The following is a 12,017-nucleotide window of genomic DNA, read 5'->3' as shown; positions in this document are numbered from 1 at the left end:
TGCATGGTTTTACTAGATGGATTGTAGCTGGCTGAATGTAAACCCACCTTTATAACAAGAAACTATGTTTATAATGTTGTGTATATATTTCTTGGCAGATTTATTAACAATCAGTAAGCAAAATCTTATGCTATTTGATGAGGAAAGATGAATCAGTGCAATAAAGTTTTGCTTAAAGTTGTAATGATAATTTATGAATGATGCAGTTATTCATATAAGATAATGAAACAATCAAATCCGCGTTTTTATATCAAAAGTGCAAAACATTAAACATTCATAAAATACTATAACTGGGTGAGCATCACAGTTAACATCAGATAATAATATTTTTTTGTAAATTTTTGCCATTGTTATTAAAATTTAATACATGTATAAAAAATATCATTCTTCAATAGATCAAAAGCATAAATTAATTAACATTTTTTTTCATTTTTAATTATATTTTGCTTAAATTTCTCATTTCTCAATCAACATATTCTAGCCCCCTTTAGTGATCATGTAATTTAAAAAAAACAAAAAATTATTTTAAAATTTAATAAAATATTTCATGCTATTTAATCTTAAAAGTTTCCTTAACAAAACATTTTAAAATTTAAGTTTCGACAAATATCTAATTCTTTCTATTTTGTATCTCTTCCATTTAAAAATCTGTTTAGTCTATTGAGGTATCCTTTCCCCTAAGTTTCTGTAAATTCTTTATACATCTAACTGTATCATAGAAAAGATAAGATGCCTTTAAAAATAGATGCGCTATGAAGATTTTTCAGTATTATTTGACTCGGAATTTAAATTTTAAATGCATGTACAATAAATTTCAAATCTGTTATTTAGCGCAAGTCGAATTTTAAAACCTATTCAACATGAAAAAATAAATCATAAGATAGTAATTTTACCATCAACAATAGAAAATAAATGTCTTCAAGTTTGCATTACTATTAGAGATGACGAAATAATATAAACATGTGGCGAACAATATTTCGTTTTCATCAAACATGATCATTTTTTAAAATAATTTTATTCATAATTTCTGAATTAATTTTTAAAATAATCCTATGAATTTTACAAGTGGGAATCTATGAAACTTCTAGTTACATTTAAAAATCTTCTAATATAAAGGTATCTGTCTACCTACGATGACAAATTTTTGAAAAATCCCTCTAAGGAGAAATTTCAGTTCACTTTCTGGATCAGTGTGATTTCAAATAATTGAAATATTGATCCCGAAATTGTGTGTCAATTAAGATTCTACAAAATGCGTCAATTTGAGTAAAAAAAAAAATAGTGAAAATTGCAACAAAAAGCAAAACACTCTACATAAAAATCCTATTGCACATATTCGAATTATTTTTATTCACAAAATATTTACAGTTTTGCTGAAGGAAATGAACTAAAATCTAAGAAATATGTGCATTTTCAAAAAAACTTATAGCTAATCGAGTATTTCTGTATGGAAAATTTCACAAAATTCGTTGTTGAAAATTACATTAAACAGCTCTAAAAAAAACTAGTCAGTTTAAAGTTATATTCCTAGTTCATTACCTTTGGAACACTTATTGTAACATGTATACAAAATTTCATAGTAATATATTAATAAGCTTTTAAGGTATCATGTTTTACACATGAGAGTTTTATGAAATGCATTTAAAGTTTTCATTTGTCTTGTACTAAAATTGCTTTGTAAACACAAACAATGTTTAAAAGCCGATGTCATTGCAATCCTTTAGATACAAAAACTACTCAAAACATATTCTAATACGCGTGGCTTGTTGATAGAACATATTATTAAATAAATTATAATTCAGAGAGGCGTATATTTGAAAAAAGGCTAGAAAGCGTTCAACTTCCGATTGGTATTTCCTGTTTCGCTTTCAGCTACAGTGGTTTATAAAAAAATCACATATCTCGGTTTCTATTTATCGCAGGATTAAAACAAACACTGATTTGGAAACAATTAGAAAAGTGTGAATTGACCAAAAATTTCCTTTTAAAGATACCTTAATACGACTTTAAGAGAAGATTTCAATTCTGATAGATCCATACTAAAGAGATTATTTACCGGAAATTAATTGAATAATTGAACAGAGCAACTGATTACACGTAAATTATAGATTTTATATATTCAGAGGCAAATATTACGATATTAATGAATTTGATCGTAGCACACGTCACAGGATAAAAATAGTAATATTTCTATAACTCATTCCCAAGCATTGCTTGCGCACTCTGAATGTAAAATTTAAGGAATGCTGTTTGAAAAGGATATTTTGTCTCTGTGGAGTAAATTCTGAAAACTTAAATTTTTAAAAAAATCTTGTATGATATCCAATTTTGCTGTTTTCTAAGCTAAACAAAATGGATGAATCGTTTAAAGTACCTTTTACTGAAGTGCAAATGTCTGCAAAAGAACCAGTGGAAAGAAACTATGCACAGGATGTATTGGCTTCTGAACAGGCAAATTTAAAAACGGTTGCAGCGAGCAAGGCCGCGTCTACACAAAAAGTTCGCGAAAGAAAAAGTGCGAAAGAAACTTCGAAATCAGGGAAAAAAGCATCCAAAGTTTTGGCAACTAAACGCACCATCGATAAAATTTCCAAGCAAACCTTGAGTACTGCCAAAAGAGTTGCCAAAAACAGAGCCAGAAAAAATAAAAGTCCAATTAGAAAGAAGACAACTGCAAGTAAAGTGATAAAACCAAAGAAATCTTCAAAAGAATCTGGCTTGAAAAAACTTAAAGCAAAACCATCTGCAAAAGCCAACAAGAAATAGTTGGATTCCAATTCCATATATCGTGTTTTAGAAATTAATAAATGAACATGAAAAAAATCCACCACAAAACTGGTAATTCCATTAATACTGTAATTTTCAGGAATACAATTTATTAGCAAAATAATTGGAAGCTATGTTAAAATTAATAATTCTGATTCATTAAAATTTGTTTTCAAGCATTCTCTTTTTTTCAGAAGTGTAATAATTTATTAAAGAAGGGGTGAACAGGAGTTTAACCCCCTTCTTCGCCAAGTTGCAATAACACGCCAAAACTGGCAATCTTTATTATGCACTATGATTGGACATCTGCTCCCTTGCTTTTGAACATTTCGCGAGACCATTGTTGGCAATTTTTGAAAATTTCGCCAAGCAGGGGGTTAAATTCTGATCGTACTGGAAAGAAGTTTGAGAAAAAATCATGATATTAATTCAATAAAGAGATTTATGATGAACATCTCTAAATTAATCTATTTTAAAGTATTTCTAAATTTTCCTTGACATTTTCAGAAACATTTTAAAGTAATGTTACGTTTAGACATAAGTACACAAGTTTGCCAACAAACTGAAATATCATCAAGCTATAATTCACCCCATTTGGAGTTTTATTTGGAATTTCAATTAGGACTTGATAGTGAGAACCGTTTTAAATATTGACAAAAGTATGCAAATATAGATTTGCATAGGACGGGACTGTATCCGTGTTTTTTTAACCAAAAGTATATCGAATAGGAATTTGCTTAAATATAATTTCTAATAATGACCGATACGAGATTAATATTTGTTTGATTCTAGTGTAGATTTGGGTACCCCCTCAATTGGCGACAAATTTCAGCGATGAAACACTGCTTCTGGTTTCCATAATGTTTTATTTCCATTGACGTTACTGTTGAGTTACTGCCGATCTTGGCGTCAAAAAAATCGCCAAAAAATCTAGGGACACCAAATTGTAAACTTTTACCATCTGTTCTCCCATTGAGAATCTTTTTGGCGGTTAGAGAATATTTTTCGTTAGAAGTAACCCCCAATAGTTTTTATTATGCCTAGCTATAAGATTACAATTGTCAAAGTTAAATTACCGTGGGATAATTTCTAGCCAAATATAATTATGGTAATTTTTATTGCAACCCTAAAAGCCGTTGGTTACTATTTCTGGAATCCATTCAAAATTAAAGAAATTTGATGAATTTTCAGGCAAATGGTACGATTTCCATGTGCTTGGTGAGAAACTATACTTTAATCCTAATTATTACTTTAGTTGTAACTCTGAAAGTAGTTTATTACTATCCAAGTAAACAAACTTTTGATGAGTTTTCGGGGAAATGGCAATGTTTTGTCGCTTTTGGTGAGACAACGGACAATATTCTTAATGGTAGATACCGAATTCATTGTGCGCTTTCTTATCCTCAGTGCTAAAACACTAGATGGCTATTGAGAGCAATTATACATTGAAGCAGTTATTGAAGTATTCATAGCGTAACCACTCACCTTCATTATTTGGGTTGGGTTATAGGCGACAAACTCGGAATTTCGTTAAATTATATTTCAATTTATCATATAAGTAAATACAGTAATCCATTACTTATATGATAAATTGAAAATGCTATGAACTTCTATTTTCAATTGAAAATCAGTAATGGGGAAGAAAATTAGAATCGAATCACCTACAGGAAGAACAAAAATATAAACTAACAAAAATATAAACGCTATTCAATTCGGCGTTAGTGAATGAACGCCGAATAAACGCCCTATAGTGAATGGTGACAAAAAATTCAAATTATAGATTTTGAGTCCAAAATAGATAACATATTGGTTCCTTTATTGTTCCCTTTGAAAAATAGCGAAAATGTTAGATTTTTATTGTAATATAAGAATTTTCGAGTCTATCATCACTTTACCCCACCCCCAATTTTAATGAAGTAATGAAAAACTGTTTATTATTACATTTTCCTTCAGAAATTAAACAAATTGAATTGAATTTTAAAATTCGAAAAATGCGTTGTAAGCACATGGAAAGGTTATAAAATATGCATTTCTGAATGATTTTTTAATAAATATAATTCGGTTTTAACGATGACCAGAAAGATCCAAGAGAAAAATTTCGCCAAAGTATAAAAATGTATTCAGGTGCAATATTATTTATTATGAAAATTTTGAACTTGCGAATCACATGCGATATAGTTTGACGATTGAAATCGCCAAATTGGCGAAATTTCTTCTTGGAGCTTTTTTTTCTTCAATTCCTACTATTAGCTCACTCTCTCTCTCTCTCTCTCTCTATATATATATATATATATATATATAGAGAGAGAGAGAGAAATATATATATATATATATATATATATATATATATATATATATATATATATATATATATATATATATATATATATATATATATATATATATATATATATATATATATATATATATCTTGTTCAAATTTTCAATTGTTAATAAAATACTTTTTATTCATTCACTCAAGTTCAAATACATTTTTTTTTAAACTTATAGTGGATGACACTTGATGGTAATACTTTTTTTTAATATTTATTAATTAACTAGCCGCCTTTGGCGACCAGCCGGTTCGCCAATCTTAATGTTCGTTAAAATTTTAATAATTAAATATTTTATGCAATTCCAACTTTAATAGATTCTTCAGCAAAATATTTTAAAACTTCAAATTTTGATAGTCATATAATTCACTCATAATATTATAAAGGCCTTCAGTCATAACGTGATATGTATCTCTCTAATTTTCTGTTACCCCTCGTAAAATTTATGCTTTAAATTAAAGTGTAAAGAATTAATCTGCAATTAATATAATAATATTTTTTTACTGAAACAAAGCATTTTTTTTAATAATATGATTACTGATAATAGAGTCACTGAGCGTTTAAACTTTATGGGCACTAAAGAATATCTTTCTTAATTTATGTAATATCTCAAGAATTTGTCAACAAAATTTTCTCAGATTCATCATGAATGGATCGATTCATTTACAATGTTTCATTTTAAATGCATCAAACACTAAGAAAATAAAATGAATCGTTTAAAATAATCGGTCGAAAACAGGTCTAAAAAAACTACTTAAAAAACGATGTACTTAAAACTATAAGCATATACAAAAAATATATAACTAACATAAATACAATTTACTTACAAAAGCATGCAACTAACCTAAAAGTAATTTAAATCGTCCGTTGATAATGGTTGCCATGCCAACAATCAGAACACAGTACGCATGCGTGAATTTTCTTCGCCTTTTACGGTAACGCAAATGCGTGAATTTTTCTACGCCAGTTGGGGTAACGCTATGCAGATTATACATTTTTAATTTCATTTATTCTGTGTTATTTTAATTCAAAAGTACTTCAGAATGAATCTGAAACATGGATTAATTAACAATGTTTAATTTTAAATGCATAAAACATTAAGAAAATAAACAGAATCGTTTGAAATAATCCGCCGAAAAATCTTAACCCTAGCCTCATTACTGTTGGGAGAAATAAAGAACTATAGCCTAAATCATTTGGCGTTGGGGAAAATGGAAGATTTTTTTGGCGGGAAAGTTAGTTTTTAATTAATAATTAAAATTCTAATTAAAATTTCAAAAAAAGGGACCCCAGGTGTACATTCCCGACCTCTAAGGTATACATGTACCAAATTTGGTAGCTTTATGTCAAATGACCTGGCCTGTAGAGCGCCAACACACACACACACACACACACACATTGAGCTTTATTATAAGTATAGATTAAATTTATCCAGTAATTTCTATTTGGTCGCCAAATACGTCGCCAAATTGTCGCCAAGTTTGTAATTATTTAATGAAAAGTAACTAAAATAAAAAAAAATTGTTGACCTAAGTAGGAATTGACTTTAAAAATTTTGTTTTATACATTACTTGTTCACCGTTAAAACCGACAAGTGCTCTTTTATATTATACTCAATAGCTTAATAAAAGATTTTACTGCCTCATACTTGTGGAGAGCTAAACGGCTGTTATCTTCGTTATACGATTACGATTAAAAAATAATTTAATGTCAGCAAAATAGCTCCGTAGAATTTTTAGAACATAACGATCATTTACTTACTATATCAGAATTATCATGATTTCCTTTTTTTCAATTAAATTCAAAAGTACAGTTATATAGGCAATTAGAAACGAATAATTATAAGCTGAATTTATCCTTTTTGGTAATTCCGCGAATCTTAAATTGATTCAAAGTCGGCTGTTATCATAGATAAGAGAAAGAGGATTTCCTCTACTCCGGTTGAATCTCAGTCGGAATGGAAATGGAGATAACAAGACCCACGCTTCCTTTAATTCAATAAAATTAACATAATTCTTCAATAACAATGCAGAAATCATGGCACTTTCAATGTGAAACTCTGGATAACAAGCCGAGCGTTACATCAAAGTAACCCTAATAATGATGTAAATAAATGTGTGACTTTTATATCCATGATGAATAAATTATGGCAGAGCACATTGATATAGATCTTGATATAATGATTTATGTGTTTTATTTAATACGTGTATCAAATTTTAATTAAAAAAATCCGTTTTAGGATGTTTCCCTTACAAACATCCTTACTTTCCCGTATAAATTACACAGAGAAGTATCGTGATTATCAAAAAATTCGAACTGTTTAAAGCTAGTAAGAAAAAAAAATATTTTTTTTTTACTTTCCTTTTTTTAATGAAAATTAAAACGAATATGCAGATTAGTTTTAATTCTTTTTTTTTTACTTTCTCTTATACGTACTTGTGAGAAAGTATAATAATCGTCAAAAAATTGAAGCTCGAGATTTGACAGATTTCTACGTTTTAGAGCTCTTTGAGTTTGAAAAACTGACTTTTGGAAAATGTCAGTACGAATGTGAAATAGATAAATCATAAGCGCTTTGAGCTAAGTAGATGAAATTAGGTATATGGTCTTTATACCAAATTTGTAGATCTCTATTAAATTTTAAACAAAATCCAAACAATCCAGGCAAAGTCTGTCTGTCCGGTTGTTCGAATATAATTTAATACGATAACTACAAAAAGAACAGAGCTATATGGATAAAATTCGATAACAGAATTAATATCTATAATATAGACACCAGTACATGAATGTATAAAATTTGGTAAGAGATTTTGTGACTATAACTGTAGTTCCGTTTCAAATTTCAATTTCAGTTAGTTGGGAAGTAAGCGTTTGAAACACAAATTCGATTTTCGGCTTATATCAATCGCCAAATAATTTCGCCCCGATAGATTCAGTAAAAATGCTATATTCAAGACGAAAGCTACTATTTCGTAACTGCTGTACTCAAATGCTAGGCAAGGCGTTGTCTGGGATAACTTTATTAGAATGTATGCTTGAAAGTTTTAGGAGGACAACTATTGTTGGTCCAAACTTATAAGTTATTTCAATTCGTGCACAGGAAAATAATTTTTTTGAATTCAGAATTATTTTTTTTTTGTTTTTTCTTCTAATTTACATTATTCCGATATGTGAGAAGACATATTATAAAATTATAAGGATGTATATAATTAAATACATTTTAAATAGCCAAATAAGTGCATAACAAGAAGCGAAACAAACATTTTAACAAGGTAATTGATGATCTTTTTTATCATGTCAGAACATGATGTTGTTTTGGTTTGAGATTTTTGAAGCCTCAAAAGGTGTAGGCAACAAATTGGTGATTTATCGCTTTTATCATGTGATCAAGATGCTGTTTTGGTTAGGGGGATTTGAAGCTCGAAATCCTACGGGGCTATAGAAGACCCCCCCCATGGAATCATCTACTACTCATGCGCAGATGGTTTTCGTTATATCTCGCAAACTATATATGCTAGAGACATAGTGTTTTCACCATAATAATTTTACGGGGCTATAGAAGATCCCATGGAGTCATCTACTACTCATGCGCAGACGATTTTCGTTATATCTTGTAAACTATATATGGTGAAGGCATGCGGTTTTCACCATAGTAATCCTATGGGACTATCGAAGACCCCCTCATTGAGTCATCTACTGCGCATGCGCAGATGGGTTTCGTTATATATCGTAAACTATATGACCTAGAGAGATGGGGTTTTCACCATATTAATCCTAATCTTAAAAATACATGTTTTATGTTTTTAAATAAATAGTGCGGTGATGCGTTGAATCTTGTCTTAGCAAATGATTTTAAGACAAGATTCATTTCATTTTGTGCAAAAAACAAAATCTTAAACTATTTTTATTTTGTAGCTGTGATTTTAATCAAAAAAATTTATATGTTGCATCTTTTTTTTTTCATAATTAAGACATATCGAAAACGTAAATTATTTACTACAATAGTATAGGAATTATGATAAATTCCATATTTTATAATTACCCGGCTTTTAGAGATTAATGGAATCGTCCGGAGTTGTGCTTAACTTCGATTAAATCTCTTATGAGTAACTTGATTCCTCTAAAGAGGTGTTCTTAAGTATGAAATTGTTAGGGTCATAAAAGCGTGTTATTTGAAAACTTCACACTTTTTATTATGTTAATGAACCTTGTTGGGATCATCTTTCTTCTGTCTCTAATCCGCCTTCAATGGAAGTTTCATCAAAGTTTCATGGAAGTTTCATGTATTCTATCGTTGCCTATTAGGTAAAACAATGCTTTTTTTAATCACCAAACAATAATGAAATTTCCAAGACTATCAAAATACTATCGCTGCGAATACACTTCTTTTAATTTTTTAATGATGTGAAATACAGCATTGTGCAACAATAATTTCAGAAGTTACAACTTAAAAATCTCAAACTTCAGCTTAAGTACTTGAATTTCTAAATAAAATTTAAAAAAAAACTATTCTAAGGAGTATATTCCCATCTGTAAATTCATCCCAATTTCAATAATATGTGAGAAATTTGGTATCAGTATGTCTTGTAAAGCGCTAAAACACAAACACACACATTCGTCTTTACTATTATTAGAGATATAAAGATAAAAAGTAGAATCGTTCGGCTTTAAAGTTTTATATGTACCAAAAGATATTTCTTTCATAATTTGTGCATTAACCTCAGAGTATTATTCAATACAAATTTATCTGATTTAATACAAAAACTAGCGCTCTTAAAGGAAAAAGGGATGCTCAAGCGCAATATCTGTATTACAAAAAAAAATTACGCTCATTTTAGTAAGATTTATCTTAGATTTGCATTTTTTTAAAGTGATACTTACACACTCAATACTTAGTAGGATAACCTTTATTTTTTAAGACAGCTTCACAGGGTCTTTTCATCGAATGAAAGAGTGTTTGGAGTTCATCTTTCGTAATCACATGGTGCCAAGAATCAATTATAGATTCAATAAGTTGTCTTTTATTGGATGGACGTTTTTTTCGTACAATAATTTTCAAACGTCGCCACAAATTTTTAATTAGATTGAGATCAGGGCTGTTTCCTGGCCATGGTAATACATCTATGCCTTTATTTTGAAACCATGCTTTGCATACTTTTGCTGTGTGGCGTGGAGCTGAATCCTGCTGAAAAATAAATGGTGCTTTGTTGGGGAAGAAATCCCTGATGGAAGGTATCAATTTTGGTTCCAGGACAGTTTCGATGTATTCTTTGGCATTCAGGATGCCATCAATCACCTGAATTCGGCCCACACCATCTGCAGACATACATGCCCAAATCATGGCATTTGTTGTTGTTTTTATAGTTGCTTCAATGCAATCAGGATGAAGCGCTTCACCTACTCTACGTCTCACGTATTTTCTACCATCACTACCAAAGAGCGATACTTTAGTCTTATCGCTCCAGATTACTTGCTTCCATTTATTTTCTGACCATTTAATGTGTTCTTTTGCCCACGTAACTCGTTTTTTGCGTTGCTTTTGATTTAAATAGGGTTTTTTTCCTTGGAATTCTAGCTTGTATTCCAAATCCTGATAACCCTATTCTTATTGTTCTTGAACTTACTGCAATACCCGCTGCATTCATTTCACATCTGATGGTATCTGATGAAATTTTTCTATCTTGAAGGCATAGCCTTTTAATTTTTCTATCGGTAGTAGCAATTGTGAATATTTTTTTGGCCAGATTTGGCCTTATTTTCCACTGATTTCGTTTTTTCATAACGTAAACAGAACTTTCGTACACCAGAACAAGTCACTGAACCACCAACCTGTCTTGCAATTTCATTATAAGAGAGGCCATTTTCTCTCAATATGACAATTCGGCTTCTTTTTGTAGATGTCCAATCAGTTCTTCTTGTTGGTGACATTGTTTAAAATTAGTTTAATTAAAAAAAGGACTTAAAATATTGAAAAACAGCAATACTCTACTTAATTGTACTAGTATGCGTCATTCCTCAAAATATTTCCACAACAATAACGCTTTTACTATCCAAATAACCTAAACTATAGTTACAGATATTTGATGGGTCCTCAGAACAGTGTTTATGATTGGCTAGTACGCTTTTATTACAAAACACGTCATTATTCAAAACGATTTGTGTTTGTTTGTTCTACTAAAATGAGCGTAACCTTTTTTTGTAATACTGTTTTTGTTATTAAATTTGTCATTAAATTACCTTCAATTTGATGTATAAACATTTGTATTTAAGTGAAAATTAATATATTCTACAAGCACGCAAAGTTGAAAACATGAAACTTTCAAAAAATGTCCACACTTTTGGCCACAACGACAAAAAACGTGATTTCGGAAAGCTTAGAATTCTTTTTCCTATCATATATTTGCAGCCTATTTTCATTTAGACAATTAAATGACACAGAAAGAATTATTTTCAACAACTTAATTACATTTCTTTGGGAGAGGGTTTCAAAAAAAAGCGAACGGAATAAAAATATATATCGTCATAAACGTTTCTTACCATTTCTTTTATTCATCGCAATATGTAAATGTTATAATCAAAGAAATTGCCTCCTTTTATTAAGTGATATGTCTTCATCAAATTTCTAATGAAATGTCAAAACACTCATTCACAGGAGCACATTTTACTTCCAAATAAAGTTCTGCATTTAGCGTCTTGCTAATAATACACACATACTGGCACAAACGCATTTCCATTTTTATTCTTAAACGAAATCAATATTCAATATATATTCTTAAAAAGGACATATTATTGAGCGAAATAAAGAGGTTAAGAAGGAGTCAAAAATCATGACATGAAAAATGATGCAATTATCTTTATCATCTTGATTTCCTTGCGTCTTATCTTAATCTCATAAAAGGGCATAAACACTCTTGCTAA

At 29.7% G+C, this 12,017-nt stretch overlaps 1 protein-coding gene across 1 annotated transcript; it reads left to right on the top strand.

Moving 5' to 3' along the window:
• The first annotated feature begins 2,352 nt into the window (after positions 1-2,352).
• LOC129975352 (uncharacterized) lies at positions 2,353-2,766 on the top strand. The gene has a single exon (XM_056088415.1). The coding sequence runs from the start codon at positions 2,353-2,355 to the stop codon at positions 2,764-2,766; it is 414 nt and encodes a 137-aa protein (XP_055944390.1).
• The last annotated feature ends 9,251 nt before the right edge of the window (positions 2,767-12,017 follow it).

The sequence above is a fragment of the Argiope bruennichi genome, chromosome 7 (genome assembly GCF_947563725.1).
Source record: "Argiope bruennichi chromosome 7, qqArgBrue1.1, whole genome shotgun sequence".
Lineage (NCBI taxonomy): Eukaryota > Metazoa > Arthropoda > Arachnida > Araneae > Araneidae > Argiope > Argiope bruennichi.
The sequence above is the reverse complement of the archived record's forward strand: the minus strand, read 5'-3'. Positions and strand labels throughout refer to the sequence as shown.

What these genes read in the sequence shown, in the direction of transcription:
- LOC129975352 (XM_056088415.1), top strand. Translation starts at nt 2,353, where the DNA reads ATGGATGAATCGTTTAAAGTACCTTTTACTGAAGTGCAAATGTCTGCA.